We start from the raw sequence: 23,595 nt of genomic DNA on the forward strand, positions 1-23,595 counted from the left end.
CTTCTCACATACCACCCTAAATGATCATTTACTGAGCACCTATGGCATGGGAATGGAAAGAAAAAGGTTGAGAACCACTGGTTTAGAGTATAAGCATCATGGAGCATGATGAATTTCAGCTCATCCTTTACATTAACAAGCCATTCAAAAACTCAGCCTTAAGATGTATACAAAGAGAAAATTATTTTAAAAATTTGGATCATTTCACCAAATATGTGGTGATCACATCAATGGTATAATAAATACCAAATTTGATATAAATGGTCAGTTTCTATGCGATAAATGTATAATTCCATGCAGTGAATTTATACATGTGTCAGGTTTATACATGCAATACAAAGGCATTATGCCTTCAGGTTTCAAGCATTTTCTAAACATGACAGTGGTGTGACTGATGGCAACAGTTGTTAGTACCTATCAGATAACAATCTGGAATTGTCCAAAAATCCAAGTACGTTTCTAATATAGGCCTAAGCATTCTGCTATTGGAGAAACACCACCATAAGTGTATTTTGGCCGTACTTTTGCCTATCAGATTCACCCATTCCTATTCGCCTGGTCAACCTCAATGTAACATTATGGCAATTTCACTGCACCAGCTGTTCAGAGTTGAGTTTTAGGGTGAAGATAATACATTTTGAGTTCTACACGAGCCTCGGTAAGAAAATTACAGCCAGAACCTGAATTTGCACAGCACAAAATAAAATCTGACAGAAATACTAGGGTGGGAAAAACTGTTAAAGTAGGAATGCTTAAAAAAGTAAAGAGTAACTGCTAGGAAGGAAGGCTCAGAGAATGAATTCCAGAGCTTGAGGCTAGGTGCCTGAAGATGCAGACAGGGTTGATGGAATGCAAGAGCCAGAACACAATAAACATAGGGAAGGTTATAGAATCAGGGGTTACAGATGTAACGAAGGTTTAGTCATAGGGGAATACAAAAACCAATCTTCATAATTTTATAACTGAACTGAGACTGGAACAGAGACTATTCATTGAGAATAGTGGTGAAAGGTACAAGACAGGGCAGAAGTAGCAGATTATTGGATGAACAGATTAATGGAGGAGAATGATGGTACAAAAATTATAAATATGCTAAATATGTGAGGAAGAGGCAGAAAAAGACAATGTTGCAGTTGGAAATAAGTGGCCTTGGTTGTGGTTGTCCAGTCCAAAGATCATGATGGGGCCAAGTACAATGGTAAGTTTGTGAATGGCCTGATTGCCATGGACTGAAGTGGATTTGGTAAAAGGAATCTGTGGTATGACCAAAGGCTGAAGGTCAAAGCAAAACATTATGCTCTGTGTTGTATTTTTGAGGGTCCATGAATACACATACATTACCATCAGTAGCAACGCGTCATTGAATCAGTTTGAAAGAAATTAAATACCAGAAAAGTAACTCCTCCATAGCAGACTTACTTAAGGAAGGAAAGTGAAAAAGATGAGCTTTAATGATACTTCTACCCATCCGCTGCCTCCTGGCAACCAACACTATGTCTATAACACACGTTTTACGTCAGTCAGGTAATGGGGTGAGAAATCTACCAGTAGGACTTACCTATCACATTCTTAATCCTGTCTGTGAGCAGGATGGAGTTAGAACAATAGTGCTGCTCAAAGCAGCCTTTCTTTTTCGCACTGGTGACTATTGAACAAATGCACTTTGGTCTTTCCTCATCCTCTTTCCTCCTTGCCAACACAAAATAAACAAAACTCTTCACATTTCCTTTAACAGGATATCAGGCCATAATTATACAATGTTATGCATCACAATGAATTTTAAAACAATGAAAATTGGATTTAATGTACCTCATGAAGTTCTGAAAATGGCCAGAATTCGTACTGGACACAAGTCAATGAACTACAGTACTACAATTTGAATTAATTTAGACCAGTTATTTTCAAACCATTTCTTTCTATTCACATACCACCTTAAGTAATCCCTATGCTATAAGTGCTCAGTAATTAGTAAAGGATTACTTAAGGTGAGTGGGAAAAAAGGTTGAGAATCACTGCTCTTGACCCAATTGATACTGAAATATTTTGCTTGAGAAAAATTGTCATTGGCCTATTTCCTTCGTCAATGTTTTAGAGTCATTTTGATGATTTTGATGACAAAGCTTGTTTTAATCATATTTAATTGACTTGTTATGTGCACGGTTTCATAACTCCAAAGGAACGGGCCAATGGCAATTTTTCTCAAGCAAAACATTTCAATAACAATTGGGTCTACAGCAGTGGTTCTCAACCTCTTTTCCCCACTCACATACCACCTTAAGTAATCCCTTCATAATCACAGAGCACCTATGGCATAGGGATTACTTAAGGTGATATATGAGTGGAAAGAAAAAGTTTGAAAACCACTGATTTAGACCACATTTGGTGTAATAACTAATTTAACCCCACACCCTCCTCTAATATTAATCCTTGTATTTATCAGAAGATTGTGGAATCATAAAAATACATCAAAATACAACAAAACATTGACGAAAGAAATTGGCCAATGACAAAAGGTTACATATGTGTTCCATCACTACATTATTTGTACGACTACAGCAGTCGTACAAATGCTGAGACTACCAGAGATTGGGTATTCTTTCCACCATCTACAAGGCAGATCATGATTATGATGGAGCATTCTCCATTGGCTTAGATGAATATAGGCCAAATAATATTGAAGACAACATTGAACAAAGAAGCCCCTTGATTGGCAACTCAGCCATCTCCCTAAAGATTAATTTTCTCTACCACTGGTCTACCATGGTAGTCATAAACAAAATGTGCTGTGCTCAATGGAATAACTCCAGAGTGTTATGTCCCCTTAGTGCTGTATTATTAAGAATCCCTCAATTATACATTTGCATTTTTGTGTGGATCTTTTGACCAAAAACAAACATGTTATTAACTGTGCATTTGAAAACTTGCTTAAAAGGTTGAAGACAATAATGACATTAAAATATTGGATATAAAAATTATAAAGAAAGAGGGCCACCAGCAGGAGGAAAATAATAATATTGAGGAAAGGAAAATAAATAAAAACAGAAATCATGAAGAACGAAATGCAAAGCAGGGAAAAAAATCATGATGTTACTTCCTCCTCACTAATAAAATCTGAGAGATTGTATGTTCTTCTTGTAACTTTATAACCCAAAAGCAAAGATATTATGATGCAATTGTTAGGGCTTTGGCATTTAAATAACTGAAACTAATGCTGCATTAGTCAAAGTAGAATTTTACATCATCGGGATGAACAATTTATCCCAACAAAGCTTTGACCATATTGACTCCACTTCCAAAAAAGTCTTTTGTAAATGACTTTTGAAAAATTGAATTCAAGTTCAGATGTTTTTCCCCCCGCTGTTATCAGGCTCATGAATGAATTTGACATTAGTAAAATTACATTGCCTTTGCTCTGTACTAACTGATCTCTCTCTGTAACTCTGCACTCTAAACCATGTTTTACTTGCTAGGCATGGGATGACGAGCTGGACTGTTCACAATAAAAACTTTCTTACTGCACTTTGGTACATGTGACAATAAATGGAGTCATTTTAGGCACATTCAAAGATGTTGGAGTATATATCTTATTTTCACCGGTCAGTTATTTTAAATTTGTACTTTCTCATTATTGCCACTCTAACCTGTAGAAACAATTTATTATTGGAACAAAATTACAGGAGGAGGCTATTAAGTCTCAAGCCAGTTCCACTATCCAATTGACTCATGTCCAATTTGTATCTGAATTCCATTTCTATACTTTACCCTTGTCAAATTAAAACCAGTCACTCACTTTGAATTTTACCATTAATATTCGCTCAAAGGAGAGGCTACAACGAAGCTTTATAAATTATTGTTGGGATGTGAGTTTCCCTGGTTGCCACTGAATAGACAGTGGTGAGCTACATTCCTGAATTGCTAAGTGAAAAATTACAGAATTTGGATCCAGTGATGCATTTACATGTTCGTCTGATGTGCAATTTTGAGGTAAATTTACTGTCCTTTTCCTTCTAGATGGAGGTAGGCACAGATTTGAGAGGCGTTGCTGATAAAGCCTTTTTAAGTCGGTGTACTGAATTTTTTTTTAGGTAGTATGCCCCACAGTTATATTGTGTCTGTGATGACAAAGTGATTAATTACGCTGAAAGATTCAGTTCCAGCCAAGTATGTTGCTGTGTTCTATTTGGCATTGAGTTTCATGATTGTTGCAACAATGAGGCAAGTGGAAAAACTCCATCATTAATTTGACATGGATTGTGGAAAGGCTTTTAAGTACCAGGAAGTGAATTATTCACCAATAACCTGCTCTTGTAGCCATGTGGCTGGTATAGTTGAGATTTTGGTCAATGGTAACAATAGGATGTTGTTGTTTAGGGACTCAAAGATGGTAATGATACAATATCAAGGAGAAGTAGTCAGACTCTCTCCTATTAGAAATGTTATTTTCTTGTACTTGTAGGTCATGAACATGATTTACCATTCATCAGCCCATCTTGATTGTCATTATCCAGGGATGGACTACTATTTACCTGATGAACTCTGAATGTCAACATGGATCCATTCCAAATTGGCCTATCATAGCAAAAGGTCTACAGAGGATACCATTTCACTGGCTCTACACAAAGCCCTGGAACACCAGGACAGCAAAGATGCATACATCAGGATGATCTTTATCAACTACAGTTTGGCATTTAACACCACCATCCCCTCAAAATTGATCAGCAAACTCCAAGACCTGGGACTCAACACCCCAATGTATAATTGGATCTTTGATTTCCTCACCTACAGACCACAAAGAGTGAGGATTGGTAAGAACATCTCTACAATCTTGATCGATCAGTACTGGACACCACAGGGCTATGTTCTTAACCACTTGGTCTACTCGTTTTATCCCTATGAAGTGACTTGGTATGACAACAACACCAACTACAAATTTACTGATTTTATGATGGCAGTGTATTGTATAAAAAGAGGAGATGAGACAGGATCCAGGAGGGAGATTGAAAGCTTTGCTGAAAGGTGCACCAACTATAACCTCGCACTCAATGTCACCAAAATCAAGGAGCTGATTATTGACTTTGGGAAGGGAAAACTAGGTGTATGATCCAGTGATCATTGGGGGATCAGAGGCAGAGAGAGTGAGCAAATTTAAGTTCTTGGGTGTAACCATCTAAGAGGATTTTTCCTTGACCCAACACACAAATGGCATCATGAAGAAATCACATCATTGCCTCTACTTCCTCAGGAGCTTGCGGAGGTTTGGTATGACATTGGAAATCCTGGAAAATTTCTACAGATGTGTGGTGAAAAGTGTGCTGACCAGCTGCATAACAGTCTGAAATGGGGACACCAATACTCCCAAGTGTAAAGCCCTGCTAAAGGTAGTGGACACAGCCAGGGCATACAGCAAACCCCTTCCCATCACTAAGAACATCTAAGGGAAATGCTGCCATCGAAGAGCAGCAGCAAACATCAAGGAGCCAGACCACTCCTGCTCCTATCTTTTATGTTTCTATGACCACCCAGCACACGCTCTGCTCTTGCTGCTACCATGAGGAAAAAGGTATAGGTGCCACAAGACCCCCATCATCAGGTTCAGGAACAGCTCCAACCTTCCACCATCAGACTCCTCAACAATAAACTCAATTAGGGGCTCATTCAAGTGCCCTTACTTTTGTATTTAATTTGTTTTCTCCTCTCTTTATTGTACAGTCAGTTATTCACATATTTGTTTATATGTGTACATTGTGCACAGTTTTTTTTGGCACTACCAATAAATGGCCCACAGGAAAAAGAATCTCAAGGTTTTATGTGATGTCATGTATGTACTCTGACAATAAATCTGAGTTGTAATCAGATTTGAACATTGTGCAAATCATCTGTAACCACCCACTGCTCTGACGTTATGATGAAAAATAGTTAACAAAATTGCTGAAAGTAGTTGAGTATACTGCCATAAGTTACTCTTGCAGTAATGTCCAGGAGTTAATAGGGAAATGCTCAATAGGTCAAGAGAAATAAGGTTACAACTTTCATTTGAAGACCCTTTGTCAGAATTTGGAAAAAGAGAAAATACTTTGTTTCCAGATGTAGTGTAGGGAGGGGAGTAACATGTAGGAAAAGGTGAGGACAGTTGGATTGAGAGAAATAAAATTAACAAAAACTTTTGGGTTCATGGTGCAAGGGACAAGGTAAAAGGATAGATATTGCATCTCCTGTAGTTGCATGGGAAGGTACCATGTAGATGGGGTTGGAAGAATGGACCAGGTAGTCTTGAAGGGAACAGTCTCTTTGTACTAATTAAAGGGGATAGGAAAAGATACGTATGGCAGTGGCATCATCTGTAATCTGGCAGAAATCGGAAAGGAGACATTGAGCTATTGGGGTGGAAGGAAAAAGATTGGTGGATTCCATCCTTGCTTTTTCTTGGAGATGGGATAAGACCAGTGTGGAGAATAGATAAGGTCTGGTCAAGGGCTCTGATGACTTATTGAAAGGAAACTCTGATTTGGGCTGTGTGGGAATTTGCATAATTGGAGAAGATACAATGGAGACAGAAGAATTGGGAGGAATTGATATGGTTGTTGGCCTTAGGGATCACAGCAAACCTTAAGAATGTTAAATGAATAAGGAAGTTATTACTGGCATTGCCCTAAAAACTTGAGTGTACTGTTATGGAGTCCACAGGACCCCAAAAACCAGCAGTAATAGATATGCACCACAACACAGGGTTATTTAAACAAAAGTAGCTTTTAATTATATTTGAACAAGAAAACAGAATTAAACTTTAACCTATTACTTAACCTAACTACTTAATCCCACCCCCCTCTAATACTAAGCGCAGGTGTGTGTAATGTATATTTAAGATTTGAAAAGTTCTTTGGATCACAGTCCAATCTCACTGGTTGCAGGCAATTCTTTTACTGTGCTCAGAAGTTAGCATTAACAAAGTTCACCAGTCTTTGGTGCTTAACAGGCAAATGGTTACCACTCAGGAAGGTTCTTGCTGGTTTTCAGAGAGAGATTTCTTTTCCAGGGCATCTCAATCAGTCTTGCTGATGAAACTTGCCCCCTTCAGAGTTCTCCAGATGATCCTCTTTCTTTCAGGTCACCTTTCACACCACCAGTCTTCTCCTTTGACCGGGCAGCCTTCCAAAGTTTGCCAGTTTTATCCTTTGGAACAGATTTCCGTGACTCCTCTCTCTGTTTCACACCCTCCCTCTCTGAGAGAAAAATGGTTCTCTCCCTGCAAAGATCACATGGTCTCCCAGGCAAGCTGCTTTTGATACATTGTTGCCTCCTACAAAAAGCATTCTGCAAAAGTCCTGCAAATATTCTGTGTTTTAAAATGTGTGTGTGCAAGCTGCTCTAACAATTCCTCCCAAACCACCTCTAAATACTCTGTCACAGAACAGTTTTTCCCCCCACTATGCTTTAATCTGGATATCCTTGATCTTAACATATCCTGTGGGGGGAAAAAACTAAATCCAACTCTTTTATTTTAACCCAGGAGAGTGGATATTCTGTTTTGAACAGAGAATGAAAAAGGCCCAAAATCAAAAGAAATGCAAGTATCAGAATGTGTAAAATTTGCCAAGTTAAATAACTATAAAGTTATTAATTAGAAATTATTTTGGTATCTCAAGGTCATTGGTCTTGGATAGAGTTCCCGAAGAGGTGGGTCCCAGGAAAAAAAATCTGACTCTCTGATTGGTTCTTGGACGAAGTGCTGGTGATAATTTCCTTCTCCAAACACTTCAAAAGAATCATCTTGTCCTTTGGGGGTTTATTCGTATTCAAAGACCTGTCATTCCACCTGGTGTTTGAGCTCCATGTCAAGAAATGCAATGGAGTTTGTAAATCCGTTGAGAATATGTCTAATATTAACAACTCTCTATCAGGTAAACAGCCTACATATTGCTCGTTATAGTTTTGTTTGCAAAGTTGTCGTTGAGTGAATGTTATCATTAACATGCCTCTCGTTAGAATTAATCAAATAAAAACACTGTTTTCTTCTTTCCTCCAGGTGTCGTATTGCCACCCCGGTGAGTAATAATATCTAATACAACTTTGTTAAATGGGAAAGCAAAGCTAGATCCCCTACATCCCATAAGCCAATCCATTCGTTATCGGCACTAGGATTAGGGGCCACGTTTAGGGGCTTTTCTTTGGCAGCAGTTTAAAAAAAAAAATTGCAGTAAATGTCTTGATTATAAGAAGCACCCCAGTGCTCATCTATATATCCTGTTTTTCCAATCGTCGGTTTTTGAGAAGGTTTGAACACCGCAGGTTACATTGCACCGCTCTTCCTCCTGCCTTTGTAACCGTATTTCTGGAACGCTTCGGATTACAGACCTTTTTTTAAAAAAAACACCCCACGTTTAGAATTTGGGTCGGGAATTCACACAAATAAAAATCATCCAACCAAGTCTCCGGAAAAACTTGTTTGAGAAATTCCACTCGCTGATCGAGGCGATACTGGGTGATTCCCAATGGACAACTTGCCCTATAAACGGAAATATTGGGGCTCGGAGTTAATATTTCAAGAATTAAACACAAATATAATAATATTGATACCTCCCTTACGGATTTGAAGTGGTTTATATTGTTTTTAATTGAGCAAAAGTCGGCAGTTAGGACAGGACAAGAGAATATTTCCAAATATCCAGTGATTAAATTGTTACATTAAGAATGTACCAATTAAAACGTGCACCATTTGGTTCACAGTTCAAATACGTTCATTTCCAGTTTGGCTACTAATGCATTTTAAACTTCGGCCAATATACTAAAGCCAAGCAGTTGTGTGGGTGGGTGTGTGGGTGGGTGTGTGGGTGGATGTGTGGGTGGGTGGAGGGGGAGGGGAGAGGAGGAACCCTACCAATTAAATACCATTTAATTCTTCGGATATTTTGAGCAGTGGTCGTTAGAATCTGTTTTAAAAACGATTATTTTGCACTCCACGTATCCAGAATATTAAAGACCTTCATCTCCCCTGTCCCCACAACCTGCCACTATTCATTAAAACCAGGAATAGGGGGGGAACAGACGCAAACAGTTTACAAGCTGCATCAATAATTAAACAAATCCTATATTGCGCCGAAATCCAGACAACTCCTTTTGCAATTCGGTGTCGAATATTTGCATCCTGGACGAAACGGCCATTAATAATGGCCTCCCATTATTAATTATCATTAATAATGATCAATAACTGGTAAATTATATTGAAAGCGCTTTGACTGATCGATGCATTCCCTTTATTTCCAACAATTCTCCGAGATTTAACGTACTAGATCAGACTCCCTCGGCTTCGAAAATGCATTGCAAATACACGAACGAAACGTTTGAAATAAACGGTGTAAATTGTGTACTTGGTTTCTAAACTGTTATTGCCACCTACTGTTGAATTTAAATGCACTTCACTAATAAGAACATTTCAACTGTTTTTGATTAATGGTGAATTTAAAAACAAAATATTGACATCTATTGAAAATAAGTGAACGAAACAACAGAGGGTGTCGCCCCCGAGGCTGTATTTGCGCTAATTAAATTCTGGAGTGAAACTTACTCCACGCGAGGAGCTTAGTTATAACTTCAGTTAAGATGCGTTTTAAATGGGAAATAGCGTTGATAAAATAATTACCATATGACCAAATTTCCCACAAAAAAAGTATCTCTTTCTATTAAGCCATGGAAGGGAGAGGGGGGAAACAACTCCGTTCCAGGCTTCTGGAGTAGAGACAGCATCGACTGCTGCCTGTATCCCAAAATTAATGAAAAGTAAAATGGCTTTTATATACTGTGGCATATCGACACAAAAAATATTATCACTGGGACTGGAATATTATAGCTGCTTTTCAATTCCAACTGGAGTTGATCAGTTTATTTTTTTGCAGCTACATCAACAATCTCACACTTTCTATATTTCTACTCATGGAGCTAAACTGAGTTTAGGAGAGAGATTATGTATTGGAGTATTTTGTACCATTTTAAAGGAGGACGTGCCTCTCAGTACCCCTCCATCTCCGACCTATTTTTTTTTTTACAAACTATCCCGTGAGCCAGGCTGAAATTATTCTTGATTTACTCGTGCTGGACAAGCAGGCCAAAGGCTTTTTCCTGCCCAAACCTTACAATTTATTTGTTATCTAGAATGGTGTGATTTTTAAGCCAAGTTTCTAACAAGCAGTCAAAAATATGGAGGGAAATGTGAGTTGAAATGAAGAAATAAAATCAACAAATGTTACAATGTTTGAACAAAGATTCAAGACAATTTCATATTCCTGAATTAAAATAAAACTTCATTGGAAACTTAGGATTCTGGGTACTTGAAATTCATGTGAAGACTAATGGGCTAATATGAGAATAATAGGATGAGAATTTGCTGCGGTCACTTCCAGCCTTGCATGTAAAATGGAGTTAACTTGCACCCAGGCTAGTTGTGTTAAAATGACATGGTTATTTGTGGGGAGCAAGATTGGAGGTGATGATGAGATGCGAGAGGCATTTGGATCCATCCTTCCTTTGCCCTACCTTGTAGAAAAACAAGATTTTTGGATGGTTGGTGTGGAAAGACACTGAGTAATAATACTGAAGTCATCAGCTATTTCAGGAACATGATTGTTATAGCAGTATAATTAAATGGCACTTCTCTGAAGATACCTATGGGACAGAACAACCAGAATGTGGCTGTAAAATTTATATATGACCTGGACATCAAATAAAGGTGGAACATAAAACACCCCAGGTACGTTGTACCCTGAGGAAAATTTCCATGCTAAATTCGAGATAGATGTAAACATCTGCCTAAAAGTTCACACAAATCTCTTGAAAACCATCCAAACCAAAAAGGCTACAGCTATATATTTTCAAAAGATATTCCAATTTCACATCAGCAAACTACTGCTTCTATCTGGGGGAAAAAAACTGTATTACGACCTTGAGTACTGGTGAATTGGGGCCTTTAATAGAATTGGAGACTTTGCAACAGACAAACCAAGTTAATTCCAAAAATCCTCAAACCAAGAAAGGATGGTGAATGGTAGGGCACTAAGGAGTGTGGTAGCACAGAGGGACCTGGGAATACAGATACACAATTCCCAAAGTGGCATCACAGATGGATAGGGTTGTAAAGAGAGCTTTTGGCATATTGACCTTCATAAATCAAAGTATTCAGGAGTTGGGATGTTCTGGTGAAGTTGCTTAAGACATTAGAGAGGCCAAATTTGGAGGATTATGTCCACTCTTGAACACCTAACTACAAGAAAGGTATCAATAAGATGGAAAAAGATTTACTAGGATGTTGTCTGGACTTGCAGGGAAGTTACAGGGGAAAAGGTAAGCGGGTTAGGACTTTCTTCCCTGGAACATAGAAGAATGAGGGGAGATTTGATAGAGATATTTAAAATTATTAGGGGGATAAACAGTAAATGTAGATGGGCTTTTTCCACTGAGGGTAGGTGAAATACAAACCAGAAGATATAGGTTAAGAGTGAAAGGGAAAAAGTTTAAAGGGAACATGAGGGGAAACTTCTTCACACAGGAGTGGTGGGAGTGTGGAATGAGCTTCCAGCTGAGGTGGTGAATGCGAGCTCAATTTCAACATTAAAGAAGAATTTGGACAGGTATGTGGATGAGAGTGGTATGGAGGGCTGACTGGGTGCAGGTCAGTGGAACTAGGCAAAATAAAAATGGTTTGGTATAGGCTAGAATGGCCAAAGGGGGCAGTTTCTGTGCTGTCATGTTCTATGGTTGTATAGCAATGAGGAAATCTTGATGATATAATTTGATATAAATATATTCCTACATATTCCAAGGAATGTGCACTTCACCTGAAAGAAATTTGAACACTAGATATAAAGTGCATTTGATTTGATTTGTCTTGTTTCTTTCTGAAGACATTGATTCAATTTCCTAAAAGTAAAATGAAGCACAATACTACAGATGTTGTATATCTGTAATACCAACAGAAAATGCTGGAAGTAGCCAATGGGCCAAGCAATACTTGTGGAGAGGGAATCAGATATAACCTTTTTCCTGATGAAGGATGAGAAATGTGTTGATAAATATTGCCAGACCTTCTGACTATTTGTGGCACAACATATTTTGCAAGCCAGTTACATACTGAAGACATAAAAAGATCTTCTGCCTTGGCAATCTTGGGATCGATTCACTTGTTGGAAGATGGTGTTGTCTCTCTGCTACCATTAGCTGAGGGAGTGGAGTTTTAGCACCAATCTGCTGATCATTATGAATACAAGAATATAAGCTCTTTGGAAAAAAGACCATACTGGTCCCCCAAATGCAATGCAGAATGAATGAAGTATTATAAAGGTGTTAAAATTGCAAATTCTGTGCAAATCAAAATTATTCCTGCTTCAAAATAAGTTCAGACTCTGATTTAACTTCATTAGGTCAATGAAAGAATATTTATTATTCAACAAGATGAGGGATATCCTATTGAAAATGGAATACAAGTGTTCCATTTTTGGTTTGCAATGTCAGTATCAAACATACCCCATCTGAAAAAAATGTTCAGTTCTGGTTTTGAGTGATACTCTTATCCCATTGCATCAATGGCACAGGTATTTAACTTGCAATGTCTGGAGCTGACAGCTTGCTATACCATTGGGACTTTTGAACAAATAAATAATGGACATTTTTGTGAGTTTATGTATTGTAGGTAACAGGTTGAGCGTGCCCATAGGTAAAAGGGGAAGTTCAGCGATGATTTTGAATTAGGTGATACATGTCTAATCATGTTGATAATGTTTTTTTTTCAATTAAAATTTTAAACATTCAAAGCAATTACTGTCAATGCATAACAATCTTCTAATGGGAATGTGGAGGCTTAACTATCATGAATAAAATGTATAATAAGGTTATATTCCAGATAGCTGAGAATCAGGTGACTTAATAAATTTTATACCAAATGGAGAAAAGCTTCTAATACTTAAGAGCAACTTCTAGTGAGGTAGAGAAATGTCAGAACATTGAACATAATGTAGAGAAGCGTACAAATGAATGACCAATAGAGATGCTGGAGTTGGTTTTATTTCAGAAGTATAAAAAAGTTTAATGATAAGTGAACAGTGAATTGTTTAAAAGTAAAGAATTAGACAACTGCTGATGTTGGACCTTTAACATTATTCTCGTTTTTTTTTAATGTAACTGAAGTAACATCGGCAAGTAAGTTGTCCCTAATGTGTCTGCTAGGCAGTGTAATACATTTGACCCAACTCAATCCAATGTGTTCAATCTGACTAATATTTATCATCTGTATGAAATGTAAACTGTGTCACAAGAAGGCACAAAAGATTTCTTTACTTTTTACTTTCACAGGATTTGCTATCAAAGATGTATCATCAGTGGATTCATCCAAGTTAAAAGTATCATGGACACCATATCCTAAAGCTAATACTTATGTTCTTGACCTAAGGATTGCAAATAATACCAGGAGCCTACCATTCATCATAGTGACACCTTCATTTATCACAACAAAAACATTTCAAAGATTGAAAGCAGGAGTGCTCTATAATGTGACAGTCAAAGCATTTAGGTATTTTACCATACTCGCTTCCACTTGGCGAACAGGACGAACGGGTAAGACAATTACTACAAGCTTAATGGATATCAGGGTTGGATTTCCTTCCTCCTCCTTTCAGTGCTTCAATCTGCCTCCCGGGCACAAGGCTGTGAATTTGAGTCCCTCACCAGGCACGCAAGAAAGGATGGAACAAAACACAGCATGCTGGAGGAATGCAGCATCAGTGGGGGAGAAAAGTCAATGCTTTGGGCTGGAACCCTTCACCCACTGATGCTGCTTGACCTGCTAAGTTCATCCAGCAGATTGTTTTTTGCTTCAGATTCTATTGTCTGCCATCTGTCATGTGTTCCTAACTATTTCACACTAGTACTGCACTGCATTATTATGAGTGATATGCTAGTCTTGTAGGTGCTTTCATTCATTGTAGGTTTCTAATTCACAGTTGGTGCCAGACTTTCTGCATGTTTTCAAGACTTTCTTCACTTTATTATAGTGGAATGGAATAAATATTGTTGCATGGATAGCACAAAACTGCATGTGTGGTTCTGAAATTTTTTTAAGGACTCGTCTAAGAAGGGCAGAACATTTTTTTCCCCCAACTACAGCAAAATAGCAGATTAACAAATAATATTCCTCAGTGTTTTTTGTGGGGTTATGTTTACCTGTATGGGAACAGTGCTAGTATTCTAAAAGTAATTTGAAATGTTTTGATAGTAAGCTAAAGAGATGGGTGAGAGAATTTCACATTAGATACTTCCAAAAGTTGTTCAGAGTCCTCAGGCCTTGCCTGGTGTGCAGAGACTTGGTAATTACTTAGTAAGTTGGTATTATTTGATAATCAAATACTGTATGGATTTTAATGACTACATCAGAGCCTTTAATAGTGCTCTATACAGATCAACAAGAAAACGAGCAAGAAGAAATCCTGCAACTCTATTTCAATTTGTCCATTAGATACCTGAAAACAATGAAGTAATATTGCGGGGATGTAAAAATGCCATTTCATCTGATCCTGTGGAGAATGCTGCTCAATAATTTCAGTTGAATAATTCCTTTAAATGTTTTATTTTCTAGTTTTCCTTGCATGCAATGTAGAACCAGGAAAGTCACAAATCCCTCCAGTTTAGCTTATTTTTCTATTTTTTAAAAAAAAGGCTAATGTATGTGCGCTAATGTAAGTCTGAGCAGTAATGTGTTACTGCGTAATTACCTGCATCAGTTACTTATGTTCAGAAGGATGTCATCATCCTCATAGCACATTGGCTGTTAACACAGAGAATAAATAGAATGTTAATAATATATCTGCACCTTAATATTAAAAATGGCAGAGAAAGGTTCAGGCAGGGGGAGAATGTGTACATTTAAAGAGAAAAGGCAAGATTAACACCAATATAATAACTTGTGTATATAAAAAAAAAAAGCAGCACTGCTGGTTTTCTTCCTGCCTCCAGTTTTAGCAACTAAAGACTGATTATTTTCTGGCTTTGATCATATTGCTGTTTGTGGGAGCTTAATGAGCATTGATTGGATGATTTTTTTTGTTGTTGTTGTGTTTTGGCTGTAAAGTTCTTTAGGAAGTCTGAAGATCTTGTAAGCCTATATATAACTGAAAGTCTTTCTTGAAGTTGAGAGTGATGCAGTTAAGTGTGAAATCGGAGTTAATTTTGAGACCAATAGACATTTGGTCTCTGAGACAGTGGAAGTACAACTGAGGTCAGGGATGAGCCATGATCTGACTGAATGGTGAAGTGGGTCGGAGTGACTCAATGGCTTAATCTTTCTCGTATCTCATGTTATTGAGTAGAATATTTTAAAATGCAGTAATTCTTGATGTACACACATTTTGTTTGATTTTATGCAACACCTTGCTTTTGGAAGCAAGCCTTTGATTTTATGAAGCTATCTTCACTGTCATGAATAGTGTGCTACTCTCTATACACAGGAATACATAATATCACAAAGTATTTCATCCTAACTTTTTAGGAAATTTTATTTTGTGAAAATGTATCCTTTAAAACTGGCTGTAATTTAATATCAATTGTAATTTAATATTATTTGAATACAAGACAATGCAGCAAGGCAGAACATTAACCAACATTTACCTGCACCAGTTCCAACAATTCAAGCTCAGTGCTGGGACGGGAAAAAAAACGCCAGGTTAACTTACTCCATACAGAGAACCTGAGTCAATGTGGAAATGATAAAGGTTCAATATACACTGTCTGGTGCCTCTCAGTTGGAAGGAGAAAATAAATTGAGAGCTAACATATGGTAATAACTCAGCGTACAAAATTATTTAGTTGAAAATATCACAGTGTCTGAAAAATGTTATGTAGATTTAAATTTCTGACAGTGGAAGATAAAAATTACTCATCTTTTCATGAGCACTGTTTGGTTTATACTTGTTTTTTTTTTGTTTTACTTTACTCATCAAGTGCCGAAGAGACCACATTTACTCAGTTTGAAATCTAATTCAAGTTCAACAATCATTGCGAAGTGGACTAAAGTATTAGGATCAGATCGATATCTTCTGAATGTGAAATCCAACACCAGAGGCCATAATTTGACTTTTTACCAAAACCATGGAACTGCTACAGGTTTGGATCCATCCACGGTCTATAGAATTACTGTTTTTGCAGCAAATTCAGCTGGCATTGGACGGGCGAGCAAAACAAAGAATGTTGTCACCTGTAAGTAAGATTTCTTGTTCATAGGATCTAATTTAAAGTAAATGTTGTGATCTGATAAATTCATATTTGTCTCACTGAAATATTTTGTTTTGAAAGTTAATGGACAGTAAAGTATTTGGTCCTGGCTATGAATGTGGGGAAAATGCATGGCTAGGAATTCTGTGTAGTTTTGGCACTGAGTTAGCTGCGCCCAGAAAATATTATCCCTCATTTTTAATCTCAACCACTTTCCTATCGTAATGGGAAGTTAAATTCTGGGAAACTTACTGAAGATAATGGAACAAAATGTGATATTTTGATTCCACTGAGATCATTTGCTATTCTGATATTGGCATATCAAAAAGAACAACTTCACAGTAATGTGTCAAATATTGAAAAATGGTGTCCCTTCATCTTTAAGTGACAAAGAGCCAGTTTGAAAGCTAGCTGACTCTTAAGTGCAGATACCTACTCAGTTTTACATGACATTGTCCCAAGCTTTAAGATGGTGTGAAAATTGAGAAATAGTAAGTGCTGGGACTTGAAAAGATGGAGGAAGTCTTCTGAAACTTTTGTTTCCACAGAAAACAACTTGACAATTTTCATTTTTTTTTAAAATCCCAAAACATTTAATTAAATATTATTAAAAAAAAAACCAACAGAATAAATTTCACGATGTTGCCAGATTAATGAATCAATGATAGAATTTTACAACTTGCTTGACCCCACCCCCCCCCTCTAATGGTGAGGAATTTATGGTGTTCAAAAATCGGGGAAATACAAAGATCTCTTTAAAAAAAAAAATAAATAATTCATTCAAGGGATATGGGTTTTTCAGGATGAGCTAGCATTTAATTGCCCATATTCAATTGCTTTTATGAAAGTGGTGCGGTCACTTTCTTGAATAATTGCAGTCTTTGACGGATGAGTATAGCCATATTAATGTAAGGGAGGGAGTTCCAGTATTTTCACCCATTGCTGGTGAAGAAACAGCAATACATTTCCAAGTCAGAATGGTGCGGGGTGTAGAAGGAAATTGCCAAGTGCTGGTGTTCTTTAGCTTTTGCTACCCTTCTCGTTCTTGTTGGTAGAGGTCCTGGATTTGAAAGGTGCATGCTGAGAAGTTATGGTGAGTTGCTGCAGTATGCAAAAAGGAGTCGGCTACGAGCAAAACAGGAAGCTGTGCAAGATGGGATAAGGGGAAAACATAACTTGCTATTAAAATGAACCCTTCTACAGAAATTTTCATTTCCTAATGTTTGAAAATGGTGCTATATACAATTAAGAATATTCTGTTGTAAAATTTAAAACTAATTTGAAAAGTATTTCCCAGACAAGTGATGCTGTAGTGAGTATGACCTCAAGGTGGTGATATAGTCCCATTCAATCCTGTATCACTGCAGTGGCAAACAAACTTGCAAATCCACAGGAGACTGGCCAGTGCTGTACTGATATCACACTGGATCATCTGCCTCATACTGCTGGAACTGTCTGCCATTGCCTGCGGTTTGATCAGAAGGTGGGGGAAATTGGCTGCCACTCTCGCCAACCCATATAAGCAGCCACAGTCCAACTCCACGCTGTAGCACTGAGTGATCTCCGACAGAGACAGACCCCGGGTATCGCTGTTGGAAGCAACCTTTGAGCCAGCAATCCCTCAAAGAAAAAGTCACATCATCCAATGAGCAATGCAATCCAGTGCACTCTTGCTTCAGAACCATTAAAAAAAAATTGTTGGAGGAACTCAGCAGGTCAGACAGTTTCCATGGGTAGAAATGGTTGGTCAGCTTTTCGGTCGCGACATTTTTTTTCTGACCTGCTGAGATGGTCCAACAGTTCTTTATTTGCTCAAGATCCAAGCATTTGGGGGTCACGTGCTTCAGTGGAGATGGGAAGGTACAAGCCCCAGGGTTCCTCAGAATTCAGTTAAACACTGTTTAAAAATGCTCAAAATTGCCTTTAAGTTAGCTGAACAGCTAGGGTAAGAGTAAGAAGCAAAGAATTAAACAAAGAAATAAAACTACTGATCATCAACAGAACACCAGCAAAATGAGAAGATGGTGGTAGTTCAAAACTGTTTAAAAACACTTGAAATCGCCTTTTAAACTAGCTGAACACCTAGAGCAAGAAACAAAGAACTAAGTAAAGAAATACAATTACTGACAAGAATTTAACCTTAATAGTGAAATTCATCCCAGCAACTGGATGACAGCAAAACGGCAAGATGGCAACAGTTTAAAGCTGTTAAAAAAACACTTCAAATGGCCTTTAAACTAGCTATATAGTAAGCATGAGCAAGAAATAAGTGAAGAAATATAGTGACTAACCAGAATTGGGCCTTGAGAGTGGAATCCATTTCAGCAATGGGACATCAGCCAAATGGCAAGATGGTGGCCACAAATCCTCGAGGTCTGCAGAGAGATCTATCCATAAAACGGGAGAGGGACTTTAGGAGAGGGATCCAAAGAGGTAATGAAGCCCACTAATAAATTAGACGCCAAAACGGAGGATATTAAGTCCTGAGATGGACTGGTTAATGTTCAGCCAGTTGACCTCCCAAATGGCTCTCGTGGAGGAGTGTGTCGTGACAGTAGAGGACCAGCCAACAGAGATGGACTCCTCCCTGGAGATGCTAAGGAAGGAAAATTACTTTCTGCTGGGAAAAGTGGACCAGCTAGAAAATTACAGCAGATATAATAACGTCTGTATCATTAACCTGAAGGAATGCTGTGTGGGAAAGGATCCTGTAGCATTTTTAAGACTGGATACTAGACATTCTGGAAATAGAACACTTTAGTGAACCAATAGTGATTGAAAGGGCCCATTGAGTCTCTGCACCTGGCACATCTGCGGGCCAGAGAATGAGACCTGTCCTAATAAGTTTATTGAGGTATCAGGACTGAAATAAAATCTTCCACTGCCGCATGGTGAGCGAGAGATGACAAGGGCCCCAATTACATATGACAACAGGCCAGTGTTCTTTTCTTTCCCATGACCTAAGTGCAGGTTTAATGAAGTGAAGGAGGGAGTTCAACCAGGTAAGGGAGCAGCTCTGGTCTAAGAATATCCCATTTGCCTTGCTTCACCTGGATGGAAGGAAGAGATTCTTCAACGCACCCAAGGAAGTGATGATAGTCTTGTGTAATTGGCCAGGAGGAAAATAAAATGATGAGCAAGAGCAGGTGCAGGAAAATTGGATAGGCAATTGTAGTCCTCACAAACTACTGTGGTTATGTGCCTTAAATTGTAGTCACTTTTTCCACCAATAATAGATAGGTGAGTTCCAATCTAAACTGGCTAGTTGTTTATGGCAACTGATTTTCACAATAATTGTTTGAGTAATTTTTTTTAAAGTTAATGTGTTGTATTGAATAATCTTGTATAAAAGTTTAAGTTTTAGATAGGAGGCCTGGGTGGGCAACATTTTTAAGAGCTAGTTAGAAATGTTGTAATTAGTGAGTGCAATATGCACATCCCAACCTAATGTGGGAGGTAATCCTGAATGTTCAGAGGTTGGCATAGGGAGGGATTTTTATTTTTATTCTTAATCTTATTTTTTAATTTGTCAACCATGTCGGTGCCTTATCTGATCTTTTGCTACTTTGTCAGAGGAGATACATTTTTACTTGGAGATTTTACAGGAGGTCATAATACTTCTATCTATCTACACATACAAGAAACTTACCTTCCTACACATGAATACAAGAAACTAAGGAGAGAGTGGGTAGGACATGTAATATCGTCATCTTTTAATTCCAAAGCCAGGGGGTGGGGTAGCCATCCTGATGAACAAAAATATGCCAGCAATGATTGGAGACACTTTCATTGACCCATCAGGCTGCTATGTATTAGTTAATTGTCCTGGACATTTTTTTAAACCAATACGCACCTAACTATGATGATGTGCATCTTGAATTCTTTATTCAAGATATCTTCCTGAAAGTGTCAGGGGGACAACAAAATATACTTGTCGAAGGTGTCTTCAGTTTTTGTTTGGACCCTATCCTTGTCAAATCGATGCAAACAGTATCCAAAATAAAAGTGGCCAAAACCACTTTGGCTTTTATGAAAGATCTAGATTTGACAGATGTGTGGAGGCAAACACATATGACTCCCATATTAGGACTGACCTGTTATCAACACAGCAATTCACAGAACATTATAATCTGAATACCTATCATCTAGAACCTTGTCGGATCATTTGCCTCTGACTCTTTCAAATTTGATGCCAGAAAAGTCAGCCAACTCCTACAGATGGCATCTGAATCCTACCCTACTCCAAGAACCAAAATTTTGAAAATTCATTAGACCAGATAAAGTTGTTCTGTGAGATAAACTGTCCATCTGCTCCAATAGTTTTATTCTATGGGACATATTAAAAGCTTCTCTTAGGGACAGATAATCTCATATACAAAAGGTATTAAGAAGAAATACATGGCAGACATAGAAACAGAAATTCTGCAATTGGAAAAGGGATTTCAAACAGTCCAGCTCCAAAAAAAACATACAAAATGCTTGTAAACAAAAGACACAAATACAATACATTGCACACTTATAATAATTGGAAAAAAAATTCTAAGAACTAAACAAAGATATTATGAACTGGGAGAAAAAGCACAAAGTCTTGTCCTGGCAATTGAAAGCAGAGGAGAGTTTGAAAATAATAAGTTCAATCTAGACATAATCCAACAGAAATCAATGATACATTTAAACCATTTTATACAAACCTATATAAATTGGAGAACCCAGAAGATTGATGACTTTTTAATCCACTGTTGAATTAGCCAAAATTGATCAAGCAAATTTGGACCTCCCCTTTACTTAAAGAAAAATTGAAAAAGCCTTAGGCTCACTACAGTCCAATAAACTACCTGGGGAGGAAGGTCTCCTGCCAGAATTTTATAGAAAATTTAAGGATCTACTTGCACCCCTCATCATGGATATAATTAACTTCATGTAGTGAAAAAAAAACACAGTAGTCGGCTTAACTGATTTTACTGGAACTCCCATTTGAGATCATAAGTACAACCCCCATAATACTTTGTTGCCCCTGGGACCAATTTGACTTCAACCTGGAGGGCAGGCAATGCTCCCAGTGTCTCGGGGCTCACAGCCTCACTCCAGTCTGCACCCTTCCCCGGCCCACAGAACTGTTATCAGGAGGTGATGAGTCCATTTGTAGTATAAAGTTCTTTCATTTAGGTGGGCGACCTCTCTGCCTTGGTCATGCCACCGGTGCCTGCTGCTCCAGGTCAATGAGGGCTAACTTGAGGCGGTCACTGGTGAATGCTTCTTCCCTTCCTCCAATGTCCAGTACACATGTTGTTCCATTGTGTCAGAGCACTTGGTAAGGACCCACATGTGGCTGCTGAAGCAGAGTTTGATGTGCTTCCCCTTTGCACAAACATGTACTTGCTGTCCTTGAGCTCCCCTGTGACATAGGAGACAGTCAGACCAAGGCATGAGGTCAGGTCAGGAGAGCTGTGGGTTGTTCTTCCTGTCCTCAGGCCAGTGGTATGAATTCACCCGGGAACATAATTGGGGCTCCATATACTAGTTTGGTGGCGGTCGAAGCCAGATCTTCTTTTGGTGCTGCACGGATTCCCAGTAGCACTGATGGCAATTTGTCATTCTAATTGGGGCCTTTGAGTTGAGTCATCAAGGGAGTTTTCACCTCTGACCATCTGATAAACCTGTCAACCATGGTGAACAGGTATGGGGTGTAATGCGCGTCGAAAGAACCAAAGACTTGTTGATCCAAATCCAAATTTTTTAATTAAAAGACTGGAGCATATCACAAGTCCAGAATGACCTGGTCTGGCTAGGAGCAATCCTTTAAGACCTGCCAGTAGGTGTGGCCACACTCTCAGCCAATTACAGTCATCCTTCACTACCATCTGTACATATGTACATGTACACATTGGTGATAGAATCTGTACTATCACATGGGGCACCTCTGGAGATTGGCAGGGGACCAATGATGTCGATGTGCAAGTGGTCAAAATGCCTGTCTTTCAGGGGAAATGACTGGAACGGGACTTTGATGTGCTTCTGGATCTTGGAGGTCCGGCAGTGTACACAGGTCTGGCCCAGTGGCTGACCTGTTTACACAGGCCACGTCACAAACTTGTCAGTGACCTGTTGCACTGTAGCACATATGTATGGGTGTGCTAAGCCGTGAATGGCGTCAAACACATGACACCTCCAAATCATCAGTACGATGAGTCCTGGCTGTCCAGTGGATATGTCACAGAGAAGTGTAGCCCTGGAAGGTCCAAACCTTACATCCTCTAGATATAGCCTGGAAAAGGTGGTACAATAGGGTGGTATCTCAGCCTCCTGTAACTGTGCTGCTGCCAGAATGGTGTAGTTGATCCTAGGAGCCAAAGAGCTGATTGAATGAATGAACATGTGGGAGAGTGTGTCTACCACGAGATTGCCCTTTCCTTCAAAGTGTCAGATGTTAGTGGTGTATTCTGAGATGTAGGAGAGATGCCTCTGTTGTCTTGCCGACCACAGATCTGACCCCTTAACAAAAGCAAACGTCAGGGGCTTGTGGTCCATGAAAACTGAAATCCCTCCCTTTCAGAAAGTACCGGAAATGGCAGATGGCAAGGTAAAAGGCCAAAAGTTCTTGGTTGAATGCACTGTATTTCTGTTCTGGTGGCCTCAACTGCCGACTGAAAAAGGCAAGTGGCTTCCAACTCCTGTCGGCTAGCTGCTCCAGGATGCCTCCTATGGCTGTGTTTGACGCATTGACTGCTAGGATCATGGGCATGTTGACTCGTGGGTGCACGAGCTTGGTGGCATTGGCCAATGCAGCTTTCACTTTGTCAAAAGCTGCAGTCACCTCCTTGTTCCACTCCAGGTCCTTGGGTTGGCCGGAAAGTAGTTTGAAGAATGGCTACATGATCCTAGCTGACACTGGTAGAAAGTGATGGTAGAAATTTACCATGCCAACAAATTGCTGCAGCCCTTTAAACTTGGAAGGAAGCAGTACTGCCCCATGCTGATCAATGCAGTGCCTGAGGAAATCGAGGGTTGTAAGCCCGAACTAGTATTTGGCAGGATTGACAGCCAGACCGTATTCATTAAGGTGCTAGCAGAGCTGGTACAGGTGCATGCTGTGCTCCTGTCGGGAGCGGCTGGCAATAAGAATATCATCCAGATAGATAAACACGAAGTCTAAGCATGGCCTACTGAGTCAATTAGCTTCTGGAAGGTTTGTGCCGCATTCTTTAACCCAAAAAAAGATATGCAGGAACTCGAACAGCCCAAAAGGAGTAATAAGTACCATTTTTGGGATGTCATCAAGGTTCACCAGGATCTGATGGCATCCCCTAACCAGAATGATTTTCAAAAAGATCTTAACGCCATGAAGATTGG

The 23,595-nt window shown here is 38.8% G+C and overlaps 1 protein-coding gene across 1 annotated transcript in view; it reads left to right on the plus strand.

The window, feature by feature from the left end:
- Positions 1-23,147, plus strand: part of LOC138765303 (fibronectin type III domain-containing protein 7-like) — a 76,058-nt gene extending 52,911 nt beyond the window's left edge. The window contains exons 12-13 of the mRNA XM_069942348.1: positions 13,336-13,552; positions 22,976-23,147. Of these exons, the coding sequence (XP_069798449.1) occupies positions 13,336-13,552; positions 22,976-23,147 (389 nt within the window). The remainder of the gene's footprint in view (positions 1-13,335; positions 13,553-22,975) is intronic.
- Positions 23,148-23,595: the final 448 nt, after the last annotated feature.

Source organism: Narcine bancroftii, chromosome 5 (genome assembly GCF_036971445.1).
Source record: "Narcine bancroftii isolate sNarBan1 chromosome 5, sNarBan1.hap1, whole genome shotgun sequence".
Lineage (NCBI taxonomy): Eukaryota > Metazoa > Chordata > Chondrichthyes > Torpediniformes > Narcinidae > Narcine > Narcine bancroftii.